This window comes from Otolemur garnettii, unplaced genomic scaffold, assembly GCF_000181295.1.
Source record: "Otolemur garnettii isolate 467f Iridium unplaced genomic scaffold, OtoGar3 scaffold00134, whole genome shotgun sequence".
NCBI lineage: Eukaryota > Metazoa > Chordata > Mammalia > Primates > Galagidae > Otolemur > Otolemur garnettii.
This window is the reverse complement of record NW_003852529.1, coordinates 658,703-677,186: the sequence shown is the minus strand read 5'-3', so window position 1 is coordinate 677,186 and position 18,484 is coordinate 658,703. Positions and strand designations below refer to the sequence as shown.

Here is an 18,484-nt window from a genome sequence, read left to right as displayed (position 1 = left end):
TTCTGAGTATTTCTGTTGTCCAAGAGTACGCTCAGACATGCACACACACGCGCACACACATGGACACACATGCACACACACACACACACACACACACACACACACAGGCTCGTGTCCCCCCTGACAGTTCCAGCAAGTGACCTGCATTGTCTGTGTTATAGACGGACAAAGTAAAGCTGACCTGGAGAGACCGGTTCCCAGCCTACTTCACCAACTTGGTGTCCATTATCTTCATGGTAAGTTCACAGGCTGAGGTGGGAGGAAATCAGGGAAGCCCAGAGGAGCTGGTGATCTGTGCCCACGGGACTGCGTTCAGCCTTGGATCAGTGAAGCCAGTCACCTGGGGCACGGGCGTCCTGTCCCTTTGGGGCAGTGCGTGGGTGGGGGACATTCCTAACACAGGAAGGGGCCAGGGTTCCAAAGTGACCCCCAAGGGAGCTCCCCACAATCCTGTGAGTGTGTGAGATGACCTCAGGTGTCCCTGACACATGGCTTTCGTTTTGAGGACATATTTAATTAAGCAACTAGTATTGCAAACCTAGGATTTCATGGCTATTACTTAAAGACAAAACCAAGAAATTTATAAGAAAACCGTTAAATAAATAGCACAGAGACTGGAGAGGAATCATGTGGTGCTGCTTGGGGACCTGTGGGTCTGTGGCTCGGGTCGAGGGGCAAACACCATATGGCTGTCAGGGGACTTCAACCCCAAATTGACTCTGCCTTGGCCCAGACTGGCTGTCCTCCCATCATGCACCATGTGGTCAGGGCCAGCTGGTCACATCAGAAGTGACAGTGCCCTCAGCCAGCCCAGGAGCTCTAAGGCAGAGCCTGTATAGTGCCGGGCCCATGGAGTGAGGCCGGTCGGGTGGGCTGCTCCAGGACCCCTGCGTCTGGACAAACTGGGAGGCAGGCAGGGGCTGTCCTGGTTTTCTTGGTTGCATTGGGAGTGGGCCAAGGACTCCCCTAGCTGAGTAATGGAAAGTGGTATGAGGACCCAGTTCCCCTCATGCTCTCAGGCACAGAGATAGGGATCTCAACTGATGAACCCAGAGAAGGGCCTCAGTGGTGGAGGCCCCAAGATCATCCCAATTTACCCCGGAGAAGGGTGGCCATGCGGTGGCAGCGGAGGGCTGCTGTGGTCTCCAGGCGACTCTGGGTAAGAGTGGGCTCAGCCTTGATTTGAGGATGATGTGTCCCCTCTGGCCAGGTACCAGGATGCATGCTGGGCGATAACGGGAGCAGGACATGGTCCCTGCCTGCCTCAGAACATCCCCAGCCCTCAGCCAGCACGGGAGATGCAGCTCAGGAACAGGAGGCTCCCCACATGCTGCTGCTCCTGGTGAAGGAAAAGCAGCCTCCCCGAAGGGCCAGTGAGGGCTGGAGCGGAGGTGGTCTGGCCGTCCAGGGCTGGTCTGGCAGCTCTGCAGTGCCATCAGAGCCACTGGCTTCTCTGACCTTCCCTTCACCCATCCTCTGCATGGGTCACTGTTGGTCACAATGTGGCTGCCTTACCTCCAACATCACCTCTGCTCTCCAGGCAGGAAGAAGGGGAAGGGCCGGGGGAGGAGATGGGCCCCGAAGCCACCCCTCCTTAAAGGCGCTTTCCTGGAAGCCCCATCCACACCTCTGCTTGCATCGCACTGGTCAAGGCCGTTTCTCACAGCCGCCCCACTCTGCAGCCAGGCTGAGAGATGAGTGATACCTTCTCAGCAGGGCTGATGCAGAGGAAGGGCAGAGGGTATCAGGCAGGGAGCTAGCTGGCTCTCCTTTCCCAGCCCGCAATGCCTGGTAAACTGCTGTCACAAGTAGATTACACTCAAGGTGCTGATGAGGACATGGCTTGGTCCCTGACTTGGGAACTTCGGGCAGTGAACAAAGGTTATTGAGCACCTGGCATGTACCCCTAGGCCCCTGGTCCTAGCAACTGGGCAAGTAAGCAGGCCGCAAACCCAGGCCCTCAGGCACTTGTGGTCCAGAGGGAGATTGCCTCTGGAAGGAAGGCTGCTGTGGAGGCCTGGTGTGGGGGGGTGTCTGCTGGGGTGGAGGCCCCTGGGCTGAGTCTCTGCAGGTCTGACCCCATTTTCATCTCAGCAGACTGGCACAGAGATGCCTTCAAGGCCAGGTGACGCCTTCCCCAGGGAGGGGCCTCTTGGCAGGCTGCAGGGGTTTTCCATGGAAAGCCCTGGTTCCTGGAGCTAGCCAGAGCATGGTCCCCACACCCTGTAGCAGGGCTGCCCCCTGTTGGGTGTGCTGTGGGTAGGTGCTTCCCTGGGCAGGGTGTGGTCACTAGCAGAAGTCTGCAGAAGCCAGAGTTCATGGCACATGGCAAGAGTTAATAGCCCAAGATGTAAAGTAAGAGCTTTTCGGGGAGATTTCTGCATGCTGAATGAACCCCAAGCAGTAGCTAGGAGACACACAGCATAGCCCAGGCCTCCCGGGCCTGTCCTGGGTGCCACATGTGACCATGCTATCAGGGACAGGTCTGTACTCTGTGGGCATGCAGTGTCCTGGGACACAGGGGACATGACAGAGCTTCATATAATATGGGCTCACACATTTGAAATGCCAGCTTGTCCACCCTTCCATCCATCTGTCCAGCCCCAGTGAGAACTCAGGATTGGGCATCCACACCCCTGGGCAGGATGGGGCAAGGACCGGGTCTTCCTGGTTGAGCTAGGCCCATAAGGAAAATGAAAAGGAACCCAGGCAGGCAGATAGACAGACAGACAGCTATGTGTGGAACAAACTTGTCATTGCGGCCAGCTCCACCCCGTCTCTCCGGCAACCGCCAACCCAAGTTTTATGGAATGTTCTGTCCCACGGTGGGTTTGGCAAGAGGAGGGGCTCGCCCTCATGGATGAGCCAGCAGGGTGTTGCTGTTCCTGAGTAGGCTGGGAGAAGGGACCTGATCCATCTCCCAGCCAGACCTGTCACCTGCCCCACCCCAGGCCCCGCCCTTCTCCTGCAACAGGGTAGGGTCTCCGGAAGGTGGCTGGGAGCCCCGCACACCATGTGAGGATGTCACTGCTTCTAGAAGCTCAGGGTCTCCCTAGGTTGAGGAGAGAAGCCCCCACCCAGTGGTCAGCCTGTTCTAGGACCCAGCCGGGACAGCCACTGCAGTTGTGGCTGTGCTATGTCCTGCACACTGCTTGGGAATGGCACCTGGGCCCCACAGCAGACGAAATTAGAAAGACCTCCTGGACTGCAGGCTTGGGTGGACCCACCTGGTAAAACCTGGCTCCAGGCTCGGCGCCTATAGCTCAACCGGCTAAGTCGCCAGCCACGTACACCTAAGGTGGCGAGTTCGAATCCCCAGCCCGGACCCGCCAAACAACAATGATGGCTGCAACCAAAAAATAGCCGGGCGTTGTGGCGGGCGCCTGTGGTCCCAGCTACTTGGGAGGCGGAGGCAGGAGACTCGCTTGAGCCCAGGAGTTGGAGGTTGCTGTGAGCTGTAATGCCATGGCACTCTGCCCAGGGGGACAGCTTGAGGCTCTGTCTCAAAAAAAAAAAAAAAAAAAAAAAAAACCTGGCTCCAGAGCTGGGTGACCAGCCTGTCTACATAACCTCTCTGAACCTCAGTGTCCTCATCCATGACATAGAAACTAGCTCCTCATTCTCTGTCTGTTGGAGGGGGGGCCCACAAAATGTTAATCTTTGTTTTGAAGCAGAGGAGCTCAAGGGGGGGACCTGGATGGACTGGGGAAACAGATGGGGAAGGTCCAGGGAGGGTGGGGGGTTCCCCAGCCAAGAGCATCCCCTCCCTCTTTGCAGATCGCAGTGACTTTTGCCATCGTCCTTGGCGTCATCATATACAGAATCTCCACAGCTGCTGCCTTAGCCATGAACTCCTCCCCCTCCATACGCTCCAACATCCGGGTCACGGTCACAGCCACCGCAGTTGTCATCAACCTGGTGGTGATCATCCTCTTGGATGAGGTCTACGGCTGCATAGCCAGGTGGCTCACCAAGATCGGTGAGTGCCCACGTTCTGGTGACTGTGCCCCACACAGCCTCGCCTGGTGATCCAGCGCCGACCCCTAGTGTCAGGCAGCCCAGTCGCCTCCCTCTTGCTGTGCAACCTTAGACTTGTTGCTTAACTTCTTTGGGGCCCAGTGCCCCGTCCGTGAATGGGGACCCTAAGTGCTGGACCACCACTCCCATGAAAACCAGGTCACCTGATGGTGCCAGTGGTCAACTCAGAACTGGACCTGGCTGTGGGGACATCTCAGCCACAGCCTCAGCATCCCCCTCCCCTTCCCTCTAGAGGTCCCAAAGACGGAGAAGAGCTTCGAGGAGAGGCTGATCTTCAAGGCTTTCCTGCTGAAGTTTGTGAATTCCTACACCCCCATCTTTTACGTGGCTTTCTTCAAAGGCCGGTAGGGACTTCTTCAGTCTGGCCCGAATTTGTACCTCCCAGTCCAGGGAAGAACAAGCCTGTCCCCTCCCTGTGGGTAGGGGACACCTGGAGGTCCAGAGCAGAGCCGTCACTGTGGTTCCTGCAGCTGATGAGGTCCCCAAAAAGCCCCAGCTCCTGCTGAGGTTCAGAGCAGCAGGGACCCTGGGCAATGGAGTACTCCAGGCAGTAAGGACCCCGGGAATCCTAGGCTGTCAGGATCCCAAGCGGTGAGCCCCACAGCAGGTACGGATGAGTCAACAGAGATGAGACCAGGAAAGTACAAGAAATGCAGCCACTGGCCAGCAGAGCCACGTCTTAGACTCCCGCCATGGTGAACCCCACACCTAGACCATCCCAGGGTGTGGAGGGGCCTGTGGCCACCCACCATGACACCGCGCCCCACCCGTTCAGTCAAGGACTGGCAGGTGTAATCTCAGAACCCCTCCCACAGGCCCCTCCCTCAGCATCATCTGGATAACAAGGGCCTGGCACACCCAGCCCAAGTCCAAGGGCCCCATGCAAGGCTCCAGGACAGAGCAGATTCTCAGAGGCCCCACACTGTGCACCAGCCCCCACCCCCAAGAAGCTCTGAAACTACCTGTCCTCAGACCACCCAGGGTGGCCTTTGATCCTCCCCTGCCCCAGTCTGCCCGGGTCCCTATGCTGGCCATCTCCTGACCTGACCATGGTGGGTGGCAGGTCCTGAATTGCTGGCCGCCTGTGAAGCCCGTGTTTCCAGGCCCAGGTGGCCCTCCCCTGAGCTCCCTCCCAGGCCACCTTCCCTCTGCCTCTCAGCTGCACATTTCCTGCTGAGGGTATGAGGATCAGACGGACCTTCCAGCAATGGAAAACCAACATGGTGGTTTTCTACAAAGTCCAGCTTCCAGAAAAGCCTAAAACACCCTTGGGCTCAGGCGTCAGGAGTCTCAGTGAAGCTGGCTCGCTCGCTGCCCTGCGGGGCACCTCCCCAAGCCCAGCAGGGACTCGTCTCCTCTCTGACATCCTCCCTCAACCTCTGCAGGTTTGTGGGACGCCCAGGCGACTATGTGTACATTTTCCGTTCTTTCCGGATGGAGGAGGTAGGTGGGCTTCTGTGCGCTTCCCCTCCGGCTCTGCGTCCCGGTCTGTCTCCACAGTGAACCCGATAGGCACAGGCGATGCGTATTTGTTAAGCAAGGAGCGAACAGTTTCTCTCCTTCTTGGAACCTTTCCTGTTCTCCGCCTGGGATGACGGGACTATGAACTCACTTGCTGTGTTCATATAGAATCACCCTTAAAGGATAAAATCGCCACAGCGTTATTGAAAGGAAAAACGTCACACCCAGTTTTCATTCTTTTCCTTTCTCTTTACTTTTTTATTTTTTCTTTTTTTGGCGAGACTTTGAATATTTCTAACTCTGGTTAAGATAAACGAAGGAGGACAGAATAGAACTAAGGGACATATTTTTACTGAAGTGCTCACCCTTCTACCCGCAAATGCAAGGCTGATAATGTTTGGCTTCTGCCTCCAGGTTCTGGCCCAGCGGCTGAGTCATGGGCTGTGGACTCGTCCACTGTGTTTGTGCCACGAGCAGTGGCTCTGTCAGACCACACTGGGACTTCAGCGCCCGTCACTGGTCTGAGTCTCCGAGTAACCAGTTAGCATTTCCCACTCACAGAGTAACCCCACTTATCAGAAAAAATGATAAGGCCAGCACGTCCTGAACCCCTTAGGGAACAAGGAGGAGAGGGTTGGAGTGGATGTCAGTCACGGGTTGATCTAGCCACCTGGGGGCAGCTGAAAGGTTCCCCCACCCCAAAGCAGGCATCAGCAGTCTGAGACATGGGCCTCGCCCATAGTCATGGGGTTTCCAGAAAGCTCAGAAAGTACCATCCTTCACTTTTCACAGGATGGAGATGACACCTTGTCAAACTCGTCCATGGTTAGAGAAGTTGGGGAGATGCATTCGTAGGATAGAAAAAAAAGGACATAATTGCTTTTCACGAAAAGAGGACTCTCTGAGACAAATTGTTTAGTAACTGTCTATAAAGTTTTGTTTGGGAGGGTTCACCGTGCCCTGGGAGTCACTGAGCGCCCCTCGTGTTTCCTTTGCTTGGACAAGTTAAGCTTCTTGCCTACGAAGGTGTCTGACCATCACCTGCCTGCTCAGTCCCTGGCCTAAGAGGTGCAAGCCTGCTGAGGGCACAGGCATTAGGCCTCAGAGGGGTGACAGCTGCCTCCCAGGTGGCTTGCTGCCTGCAGGGCCTGTGCCCGGGCAGTCACAGTGTGGGACAGGGCACTGGGCCCAGGGGAGGAAGGGGAGCCCCGAGATCTGCTCTCAGGCATGCTCCCCTCTGCTATGCTCAGTTCCAGCCTAACAGCCTGGTGGGGGCTGCGTGTATAACCCCTGGACTTCCTACCTGGAAACAACAGAGACTCACTATTGCACAGTGCTGGAGGTCAGAGGCCAGAACCAAGGTGTCCGCAGGGCTGTGCCCTCCGACCCTTCCCCCCTCCCGTCTCCTGGTGGTGTCTGGAAACCTTGCCATTCCTGTAGGTGTTGCTCCAGTCTCCACACGGCTTCTTCCTCCTGTGTCGTGTGTTTCCTCTTCTTGGGAGGACACCAGTCTTTGGATCAAGGCCCTCACCCTGCTCCATTGTGGCCTCACCCAGACTTGGTTACATCCGCAAAGACCCTTTTTCCAAATACGATCACATTCACAGATCCCCTGGAACTAGGACAGTGGGCCCACAATGTGAGGGTGGACCTCCCGCCCCACAGGGTGCGGTTGCTGCTCCCTGTGTCCCCGAGCTGATACCCGCTCTCCATCTCACAGTGTGCCCCGGGGGGCTGCCTGATGGAGCTCTGCATCCAGCTCAGCATCATCATGCTGGGGAAGCAGCTGATCCAGAACAACCTATTTGAGATTGGCATCCCGTGAGTAGTGGCCACGGCAGGGCGGGCAATGCAGGGCCCCGCTCAGGAAAGGGGTGAGCACAGAAGGGAGATGGGGCAGCACCCCATTGGATAGAGAGGATACCGGGCTGACTCCCTTCTCTCCAAGCTGTTAAGGATGTGGGGTACCAACAGGTACCCCCAACCCACCTGCTGGCTCCCCAGAGTTAACAGATGAACAGCCAAGAGCGTGGCTCCCTCACCTTGTGCCTTTTAGAAATCCCTGCCCCATTCTCACCTCCCCAGAGGCAACCGGCTCTCAGGAATCAGGCACCTTGATCTGTGTCCCTCCTTCAAGGCCCCGCTGGGACAAGGCCAGGCCCCAGTTCGTGTCCCTGATGGCTATCAGGCCCTCCTGCAGTCTTCAGCAGCCTTTGCCCTTCCTTATATAGCAAAGGCTTGCTGCTCGGCCCCTGACTTTTGGGTAAAGGGCAGAGGAAGCAAGTGATAGAGAAATGATTGCAGACAAGTCAGAGATGCAACTTAGAGATGGCAGGCACGGCCCCAAACCCACCTCCCACAAACCTGAGTGATGGCGTGTCCCCAGGAAAATGAAGAAGTTCATCCGTCACATGAAGCTGAAGCGGCAGAGTCCCCCCGAGCATGAGGAGCACGTGAAGAGGCGGCAGCGGCACGAGGTGGACTACAACCTGGAGCCCTTCGCCGGCCTCACGCCCGAGTACATGGAGATGAGTGAGTGTGCCCCCAGGTGGGGCAGGCGCAGCTGGGCAGGCGGGTGGCTTCAGAAGAGAAATGGGCCAGTGCACCACCTGTGGGAGGGACGCCCTGACCAAGCAGTGCCCAGCAGCGGAGAGGCACAGAGGAGAGAGGTGCTCCCCAGGGCTGTGCCTGTTCTCCGAAGGGCCCTGGTCATGTTCCCTAGGCACATTCCGGTCAGCCCAGCTGGACACAGCACAGGCCAAGCAGCTCTTCTTTCTCCCTCAGTGCCCTCCCGCCAGCCAGAGGGCTGGCCCTTCTGAGCTGCAAGACCCTGCCTTGCTCTGGGACCCTTGCAATCCAGGGTGCCCCCTCTGAACCCCAGATCCCCTCAGGAACCCTCCTTGGGCCCATGGCTCATCTCACCTTCTTGCAGTAGCTGCGGAGTGTCAGCAGCCAAGGCTTACTCCCCTGTGGGCTGGTGCTAGCCACCAGCACAGAGCAGGTTCTCAGCAGAGACCCAGGCCTGAGGCTTGTGGCCCCCCTGTCGTGTTTCTGGACTGGAGGATGCTGAGAGCTGACACATGCCTCTCAGGGCTGGGGCAGAGGAGAGTTGGGAGAAGGCCCGATGGGGCATGCACTGCCACCCAGAGTCTCCCTGACCCTGTCCACTTCCTACCTCTCCCTCCTGCCTCCCTCCACTCTGGCCACACTGGCCTCCTTGCTGTTCCCCAGACTCGCAGAGCTCAGGTCTGCCCCCAGGGCCCTGCCGGCATGCTCTCCCCTGAAGACCTGCACTCACTATCTCCCCCTTGGGCTTTACTCAGAATGTCCCCCAACAGAGGGTCTTCCCTGACCACCATGTGTAAAGAGGGAAGCCCTTCCCCTACACAGCCCCACCCCCCACCTGGAGTCTCAGATCACCACCGACACCCTCAGTCCTAGGGGAGCCTCTGTGCCCGTCCTTCCCTGTCAGGATCCAAGTCTGTGAAGGTGGGCGCTTTCCTCCTTGCTCTTCTGTCCTAGACCCCACCCCTACAGCAAGTCTGGGTAGACAGTGGGCGCTCAATGTGTGCCTGCTGACTGAGTGGGTGAGTGAAGGCCGTCTGGAGGATTACACAGAGGGGCACCCCAGAGTGCAGCACCCTGGCCATCATAGCCAGCTTCTCAGAATGCTGGTTTCCTGGGCCCGTCCCTGTCTGTGCTGGGTGAGGCCTGACACTCTGCGTTTTTAACAAATGCCTGGAAGTGAGCACAGCTGAGGCCTGCACTGCACGGCTGGCCTCAGGGGTGGTGAGAGGCTCTGTTTACACCACTAGCAATGCTTTCGGTTGGCCCGATGGGTCCAAACAGTCACTCCCGCTGTGCAGTCACTCCAGTTGACTGTGCAGGAGGCCTTCACTCCATCAGTGCCACTGACTCAGAGGGAGGGCACTCCTGAGTGTCTCTGCTTCCTCCTGGACTAAAATCTAAGCTGGAGCAGAGGCCGGGGCAGCTGTCCTGTCTGATGGGCTGCTCCTTCTCAGCTGGTAGACCCAGCATGGGAAGCAGTCAGCAGGAAGGGGTCTGGGCGTGGGATTCCCCTACCTGCAAGGTCGTGCCTTTCGTGGGAAAATGCGGGGAGAAATACCAGGAAAATAGCACAGTCTGTGGTTGGCCAAAAGCCTGGAGGTCCCTTCCCCAGATTTATTTTCCTAGCAGCTGGAGGTCATTCTGTATCCTTGCAGGTTTGGAGAAAGGGGATTCCCAGAACAGGCTCCTCCTGCCACATACATGGGGAGCGGCCCCCAGGGCACACCTCTTCGCCCCAGCTTTCTCCCCTTCCAGGGGCTGCACGTCTCCTCCTTGAGGGAAGGCCCAGGCCTGGCTGGGAATGTCCCACCCCCAGCCCCTATGGCATTTCTAGTTTACCCTCTGCTCCCCCCTCATCCCATTAGTGCCAGAGGCCATGCCACTCGGAAGTGGGGAAACCCACCCTGCAAGTGGCCTCCAGCCTAGGACCTCAGGAGCCCCAGCCCAAGGCTCGTCCCAGATGGCCCGGCCTCTGGGAGGCCTGCAGACTTCAAACAGGGCTAGTGCCTAGAGACCTCCTGCTGAGCCCACAGGCCAGGCAAGGGAGAGGCCCACCGAGCAAGCGAGACACAGGGCCTGGAGGAGAACTGGAAGGGCGCTCTCCCCAGCCACCCGGCCACGGGCTGACAATGGCCGCACTCAGCCGCCAGGCTCAGGTGACATTCTGCCCACTTCCTTGTTTACACCTGGCACAGAGCACCCTGGGCTGGGTCTTGTGTGCAGTTCCTGAACCAGCTTCCCCAACTCAGTTCCGTTCAACAACCTTTTCCTGACCTTCTCTGAGCCCAGCCCTGGGCTAGCTGAGGCCAAAGAAAGTCCAGAGTGGGCTACAGGAGCCAGGGCCTGAGGCAGAGGGTCGAGGCGTCCTGCTGGGGGTTCCCACCCAGAGGCCTGGCGGAAGGGGAGGTTTGGGGCGCTTGTTGATACAGCGATGCAGGGAGGCCCCCAGGCCCCAGGAAGCTGTGGCGAGGGACACAATAGGGCCACACCCACGTCCCTTCCTAGCCCAGGCATGGGGATGACCACAGGCTGGGCCACCCAGCTCTCAAGGGCCTTTATTCTTGTTAGTCATGATTTTTTTTTAGGATTAGACATATGATAAGTGAACATTCCCATTATTTAGAGTCAAACCCTGAGATTCAGTGTAAAATCTGGACTTCTCCCCTCTGCTTCCTCCTGGCCTGCAGGTCACCTGGGGACGCAGTGGATCCACCCCCAGACCCCTCTTAGGCACCCGCAGGAGTCCACGTGGGTGGGCTTGACGGTGGCAGAACAGCAGGCCCAGAGGATGTAGAGTCGAGCTTGGTGTGCAGGGCGGTGGGGACCCTGGCCTTACGGTCTGAGGATGCCAGGTGTTGCTGACCGGCACCTGGGCTCTCTCCACAGTCATCCAGTTTGGCTTTGTCACCCTGTTTGTCGCATCCTTCCCCCTGGCCCCACTGTTTGCACTGCTGAACAACATCATTGAGATCCGCCTGGATGCCAAAAAGTTCGTCACTGAGCTCCGGAGGCCAGTGGCTGTCAGAGCCAAAGACATCGGTGAGTGACCTGACCCCAGGGGGCCAGTGGGACCAGATTCTGAGTTTGTGAAGGGTTTGGGGTGCAGGTTGCTACACTCCAGAAGCTAGAGCCAGGGCCAGACAGGTGTGCCCTTTCTGGATGGAGCCCAGGGTGGGTGATGCCAGACCTCGGGCTTGCTCACCCCACCCCACAGAGAAGTTGGGAAGAGCGAGTCTGGCGTATCTGAATGTCAATCTGCAGCTTTAGGAGGCCCAGGAGACACATTTCCTCTCTGATGGCGCCCAACAGTGCACACCCCTTGCTGTGTGGCTCTGTGTGTGCAGTGCTGGACCATCGGGAAAGTAACAGTAAGGGCAAGCACCCTTCCTGCGTCACGTACGGTAAAGGACAAGAAAAAGAGGAAAGAGCGTCCTTCTGTCTGAGTCACAGCATGACTTTCCCCTGGGGTCAAGGACAGGGTGAAACTTGTGCTTTTTAGCCCCAAGCCTAAGGCGCACCTCACCCATGTGAGGGGAGGGCACCTTTATGGCCAGTGTGAAGAATAACTTTGTAATAGTCAGAAGTGTCTGAAATGGAGCAGATGTGCCTGTGGGGTAGAGAGCTCCCTGTCACCGGGGCATTTAAGCAGAGACAGGGTGACTGTCCCTCTGGGAGGAGTAACGTATGGGGATACCCAGTTGGCCGAGCTCCAGGGCCCAGCCCTCACCACCAAGGACAAGACCGTCTTATCTTAAAGCGAGATCCAATTTTTCAGGGAGAAAATAAAATTGCAGAAATACATTATCTTTATCTCATTTTAAGTCAGTTTTAGAATAGCACCTTTGTACTAATTCTTGGAACAAAACAAGATTGAATTATGTGTTAGGGATGATTAGCTGTCGTTTTGCTGAAATGATGATTACATACTGCGTGCTGGGGCGTCTTTGGGTTGGGCTTTGACAGGCCAAACATGATCTTGCAAAAGATGTGGAAGCTCCAGTGTCCTCCCAGGGACTTCTCTAGTCCCAGCTAGTTGGGGAGTTCTATTGGAAACAGCCCTCAGACCATCATGTTCTGTCCGTACTTTTTTAGTGGCTCTGCCTTGGTTAGAAGCGCCTTGGCAAGGCCACCATCCACCACTGGTGACCAGATCTGCCAATCCATCCAAGTCCAAGATAACTTGACTCTGGCCATGTTCACAGGTCAAACATCATTGAATATCTGCAGCTCCCTCTGGCTCTCCGTGCAGCCTCATGACTGTGGTGTGGCAGGGCCTGGAACGTGAGTGCTCCATAGGACAGCAGGGCCGTCCCAGCCAGGAATGTGTATAATAGAGATCGTCGCTCTCTGTTTGGACACTTCTGCCTCCCTGTGTCACCTCTTATTAGGTGACCCAGATAATGAAAACTCAACAGACTTTCTTTGTATTCAATGGTCTTATAAGATTTTGGTTACAAATATAGAAAGTTTCAAGAGCTCCTGACCCTCCAAAGTCCTTCCTAACCACCAGTGTCCCCAGCACCCACAGCCACAGGTGAACCCCTTCCCTTACTCCTCCCGCTGGGAGAGCAGTGGCCACGGGTTGGGACTGGCTTCACAAATGCCAGCCTAAAGCATTGATTTGCTGGTGCCTGAGTCAGAGGGCAGCACCCATGTTCTGTACAGGGCCCTAGAGTAAACGTTTTAGGCTTTGTGGACCAACAGGTGATGCCCTCAAGTCTCAGGCAGTGTGTCTCACCAAAAGGCTAAATCTTTCATATATTTTTTATTTCCCACATAAAACATAAAAAGTCATTTTCAGCTGGTAGGCCAGGAAGAAAGCAGGCTATGGGCTGAACTTGGACCTCAGGCCATATTTGCAAATCTCCCAGGAGCAAGGGGAGATGGCACCCTTGCCACTCACAGAAATATGGCTGCTTTGAAGACCAACCCCAGAGAGCCGTCACTTTTCCTGGACTGTCAGCCTGTTGGGTCCTCCAAGGGACCTCAGGAGGAAGCTGGAGCGAATCTTCAGTCCCGCTTTGCAGGTGGCAGACTGAGGCCCAGGTGGTTAACAGAGCCGAGAGCCGAGCGGGACCCACGGGGCCGCTACACAGATGGGAAAACCTCACATTTCACGCCAAAGGCCCTGGCAGGGCTGGGACAGCTTGCCAGGGGCTTCCTGGACATTCCTTAGACATTCCAGGCTGTCTGCCGAGTGGCAGGAAGAGAAGAGTGAGGCCGGCCCCTGGCTCACCCCCACCCCTGCAGTCCCCCAGGAGGCGAGTGCTTGCTTTGTCACCCTTTGCTTGGAGAAGCCCAGCGGTCCCCACATGGTGGCAAACCCACCGTGGTGAAAGAGCGGCGTGGCGGCCCAGCTTCCCACAGCCCCACAGCCGCGCTGGCTTCCCAGCACAGCAGGGCGAACACTGCACTCTTTGCCCCTTGTTTTTCACTCCATTCTCACGGATCAGCTGCTCACTTCCTGGTTCCTGCCCGGTGGGGGGGCATAATCGGCGCCTTTCACACAGGAGTTTATGGGCTCCTTAACCGTAACCTTTCCTTGAAGAGGCCTTTGTCTTCCTCCTGTGATCCGTGCAGGGCCTCCGGGCGAGTGCCCGAGGGGACAGTGTGCCCCAGTGGCCCCTGGGACCTGCGCCCTGGGTGGCTGCAGGCAGCTGTACCACAGAGCACAGGGCCCCTGGTCCCCCTGCTGTGGCCACCAAGGGAGGTGCATGGAGTCACAGCTTGGACTCAGCCCTCCAGCCCTGAGCCTCCACGTCCTGCTCTCTCCCTCCCTCCTCAGAGCCCGTGGCTGCTCTCAGCACCTGCCTTTTCCTAAATACCTCCCTGTTGTGTTCTTGGAAATGGGGATTAGAGTCCCCTAGAATGAGAAGAATGCCTTGAAGAAGCAGCCAAGTGAAAAAAAAAATGAGGCAGTTACCCTATTAAGGGATTTTCATAAAAGGAGCCCGAAGAGTTTTCTGAAAGAATGTTCTCCCATTTTATTAGAGCTCCTTGGAAGAGTGGGTCTCACCAGGGAGTGTGAGTCAGAATAACTTGGGGCTCCCAACCCTACCCCAAGAGAGGACAGTTTGGTGGGCTGGGGATAGGGTCCAGGCTTTGTGTCTTCTTAAACCCATCCCCACCACCTGCCCGGACGTGGAGGTGTGGCAGGACCAGTCAGCACAGGTGCATCGGGGCTGCAGAAGCAGGTGAAGGCCCTCCCCGATGGTCCATCTGGCCTGCTGAGTCCTGCCCTTCCATGGGGCTGAGTCCAGGCACCCCTCCCTCAGGACCCCGATGTCCAGAGACTTCACGCCCACCCAGGGCTCACCTACACCCCCAGCACCTTAAGTCAGAGGTCTCAAACATAGAGCCCGAAGGGCCAGGTGGGCTGCATGAACGTGAGGACAGGAAGCCGCAGTAGTGCGCTCCCCTCCCATGGGCAATGAGCCCATCCCCCTGTTTCTTGAACCCTTCAGCCCTCTGAATTTTTTGTCCCCCACTTTAGTGGGGATCTGAGTTTGGATGAGCATGTCTCTATTCTTAAAACAAAGGCCTAAGCCAGCAGGACAGGCCCAGTGGCCAGTGATGGGAGACAGCAGGGAGTCCCTGAGTGCAGAGGACGGAGCAGCCCATCCTGCAGAGGGCACCACCATAGGCCACAGCCGCTGTTGCCATGGAGACATGCTCATCATGGATCAGAGCTGAGGATCTTATGGAAGCATTGAGTCAAGATTTCTAAAATACATCATCCCGGTTATTAAACCTCAGTACACGTTTATTAAGTAGTAGGCAAACCCAACAAATTGCCCACGCAGCCTGCAGCACTGTGTCCAGATCCTCTTGTTCATCTGTGATGTGGTGCAAGCCTGTTCCTCGGGGTACGGGAAGCAAGGACGTGTCCACGGGGGAAACGGTTTACACAGTGATACCACATAAACACACCCAGGTGTGCTCCCGGCCACCCTCCTTCCCCTGCAGTGCCACGTCCGGCCTGGCCCTGAGCTCAGGTTTGCAGTGCTAGAGTCAAATCTTTGTCTCTCTAGAAATTCTAAACAGCTTGATCTAAGCCAATTAACAGTATTAACAGGTTTATGGGGATTGTTCAGAACCGCTTAGGGACCAGCTGTTTTAAAGCACCTCTTTTAGAAGCGCCAATTTGTTCACAAACAGCTGAGGAGCTGGTATAAGCCAGCACCCTGGCATTGTCCTGGCTCCCCCAGGACCCCACAGATGGTTCCTCATTGCCACGAGTCCCTGACTACTGTGGAAAAGAACACACCTGCCCCTGCAAGGCTGGCACTGGCTCAGGCTGCTGCCTGATCGCCAGAATTGCTGAGAGTCTACTCAGAGACAGGTCTTTAAACCGGTTTCTTCTTCCCCCAGGAATCTGGTACAATATTCTCAGAGGCGTTGGGAAGCTTGCTGTCATCATCAACGTAAGTGACTTCAGGGACCTGGGCAAATAGAGGTCCTGGCTCAGCTTCCAGGCAGCTGGCTGCCCCTTCTGGGGGAGCTGGGCCCGGGTCTTCCACCTCTAAGCACGACGTGGCGGGGCTGGTGGGACTGCTGTTCATAAGTGTCCCTTGAGCGTGGGAGAGGGGGACACCCTGGGTAGGGATAACCACGTCTTTTTGTTGAAGCTTTGAGCAAACTTCACCATGCCTACCTTGGACACACCCTCTCCAGAGTCCTAAGAATAAACAGGAGACAGAGACAGGGAGGGAGAGAGAGAAAGAGAGACAGAGATTCCTCATGGATGATCTTTCTGCTCTCTTTTTTAAAGATGATTTTTCACCATTAGCCAGGTATGGCGGCTCACACCTATAATCCCAGAACTCTGGGAGGCTGAGGTGGATTGCCTGAGCTCAGGAGTTCGAGACTCCATCTCTATTAAAAATAGAAAAATAGCCAGAGGTGTAGCAGGTGCCTGCAGTCCCAGGTACTTGGAAGGCTGAGGCAGGAGGTTCTCTTGAGCCCAGGAGTCTGGGGTGGCTGTGAGGTACAGCACTCTACCCAGAGCACAGAGTGAGACCCTGTCTAAAAAGAAAAAGACGGCTCGGCACCTGTGGCTCAAGCAGCTAAGGCGCCAGCCACATACACCTAAGGTGGCGGGTTCGAATCCCCAGCCCGGGCCCGCCAAACAACAACAATGGCTGCAACCAAAAAATGGCCAGGCATTGGCGGGCGCCTGTAGTCCCAGCTACTTGGGAGGCTGAGGCAGGAGACTCGCTTGAGCCCAGGAGTTGGAGGTTGCTGTGAGCATGATGCCATAGCACTCTACCCAGGGGGATAGCTTGAGGCTCCATCTCAAAAAAAAAAAAGACAATTTTTCAGCTTTAGATGAAATTCATACCTGCTCTTTAAAGAAGGTCAGGGAAATACTGAAACATGGTGAGAAGAGGAGAAGCCCCCCCCACCCCGCCTTGTAACCCCCCACAGCTCTGCTGGGGGCTGGCTTTCCTGGCCCCCAGGCCTCCTCCCGGTGGGTGGGCCTCGCCTCCATGCCCCACAGTGTGCACCCCCAACCCTAGCCTCTCCTATCTCCGCCCAAGGGAAGAGGCCCCTCAAAGCCCTGGGACACTGCCATTTCCTGGCTGACAGCCCCTTCTGCCGGCACCCCTCCCACAGACTACAGGGAGACTGAGGGCAGAGTGTGCGCACTGAGGGGCTGAGCACAGGCCCTGAGCCAGGGGGCACTAGGAACACGGGTGTATAGCCTGTCTGGAGCAAGGGGGCGCCATGATACGCTGGATGTCTCCTGAAGACAAAAACAGCAACAACCACAATAATCTAGAACTTTCTAGGCCCTTCTAAGCTCTTTCCACACGTCAGCCCACTAGTCTGTACATAGCCCTTGGAGGCAAGGACTGCTGTAGCCCCGTCTTACCAGTGAGACACCCGAGGCACAGAGAGGCCAGTCAACTTGCCTAAAGCCACACAGCCATGTGCGAGGCAGCCATGGCTTCAGGTCCGGGCTCTTGCAGGGATGCCGACCATGCTGCCCCAGAGCCAGCTCCGTAATAGAATGAGCTGGGGGGTACTTTACAGTTTACAAGATACTTCCCTTGCCTGCCTTGTTCTCTTCTTCAACAAGCCCTGTAGATATAGCCTGTACACAGGACAGGTGGTGTTAGCGCTGTCTGTCAAGAAGGAAACAGCTGCACAGAGAGGTTAGATGGTTTGCCCAAGGCCACACAGCTAGCAAAGGAAGCCGGCGTCCACCCTGTGCCTTCCTCTCAGGAGCATGCTGTTCCCGGCCCCAGGCCCTCCCCTCAGGCTGCTAGAGGGGCTGGCCAGAGCCTGGACTTTCATTCATTCACTAGAGGGGCAGTGTCTCCCACACAGTGGGGCTATGGACGGGTCACTCCCTGTCGCAGCCAGACTCTCCCCCTCCCAGCCTGGGGGTCCACGCTCACCCCATTGTCCCCGCCCAGGCCTTTGTGATCTCCTTCACATCCGACTTCATCCCGCGTCTGGTGTACCTGTACATGTACAGCCAGGACGGGACCATGCACGGCTTCGTCAACCACACCCTGTCCTCCTTCAACGTCAGTGACTTCCAGAACGGTACAGCCCCCAACGACCCCCTGGACCTGGGCTACGAGGTGCAGATCTGCAGGTACCACTCTCAGCTCGTGTCTTTGGAGAGCCGCATTTGTTGGGTTTCCTGGGAATCCTGGGTTTCAGCTGGGCTCAAGTCAGGGACAAGTCACAGAACAACTCAAACTTGCCTTAAAAAAGATTTCTTGGATGGCAGTGCCTGTGGCTCAAGGAGTAGGACGCTGGCCCCATACACTGGGGGTGGTAGGTTCAAGCCCGGCCCCGGCCAAAATTGCAAAAAAAAAAAAAAAAAAATTAAAATTTGGGTGGTGCCTGTGGTTCAGTAAGGGTGGCGGGTTCAAACCTGGCCCCTGGCCAAATTGCAACAAAAAAATAGCCAGGCGTTGTGGCGGGTGCCTATAGTCCCAGCTACTCGGGAGGTTGAGGCAAGAGAATTGCCTAAGCCTGGGAATTGGAGGTTGCTGTGAGTTGTGTGATGCCACGGCACTGTACCGAGGGCAATAAAGTGAGACTCTGTCTCTACCAAAAAAAAAAAAAAAAATGATTTATTGGCTCAGCGCCTATAGCTCAGTGGCTAGGGCACCAGCCACATACACCAAAGCTGGTGGGTTCGAATCCAGCCCGAGCCTGCCAAACAACGAGAACTAAAACCAAAAAATAGCCAGGCATTGTGGCAGGTGCCTGTAGTTCCAGCTACTTGGGAGGTTGAAGCAAGAGAATCGCTTAAGCCCAAGAGTTTGAGGTTGCTGTGAGCTGTGATGCCACGGTACTCTACCAACTGTGACATAGGAAGACTCTGTCTTAGGCTCGGCACCTATAGCTCAACCGGCTAAGGCACCAGCCACGTACACCTAAGGTGGCGGGTTCG

At 56.4% G+C, this 18,484-nt stretch overlaps 1 protein-coding gene across 4 annotated transcripts in view; it reads left to right on the top strand.

The window, feature by feature from the left end:
• The window catches only part of ANO1 (anoctamin 1), a 181,743-nt gene that overhangs the window by 155,744 nt on the left and 7,515 nt on the right, over positions 1 to 18,484 (top strand). For all 4 annotated transcript variants that reach the window (XM_023518328.1, XM_023518329.1, XM_012810511.2 and 1 more), the window contains 9 exons: positions 162 to 236; positions 3,778 to 3,979; positions 4,271 to 4,382; positions 5,424 to 5,481; positions 7,220 to 7,320; positions 7,886 to 8,031; positions 10,954 to 11,106; positions 15,439 to 15,491; positions 17,490 to 17,674. In XM_023518328.1, coding sequence (XP_023374096.1) covers positions 162 to 236; positions 3,778 to 3,979; positions 4,271 to 4,382; positions 5,424 to 5,481; positions 7,220 to 7,320; positions 7,886 to 8,031; positions 10,954 to 11,106; positions 15,439 to 15,491; positions 17,490 to 17,674 — 1,085 coding nt within the window. The remainder of the gene's footprint in view (positions 1 to 161; positions 237 to 3,777; positions 3,980 to 4,270; positions 4,383 to 5,423; positions 5,482 to 7,219; positions 7,321 to 7,885; positions 8,032 to 10,953; positions 11,107 to 15,438; positions 15,492 to 17,489; positions 17,675 to 18,484) is intronic.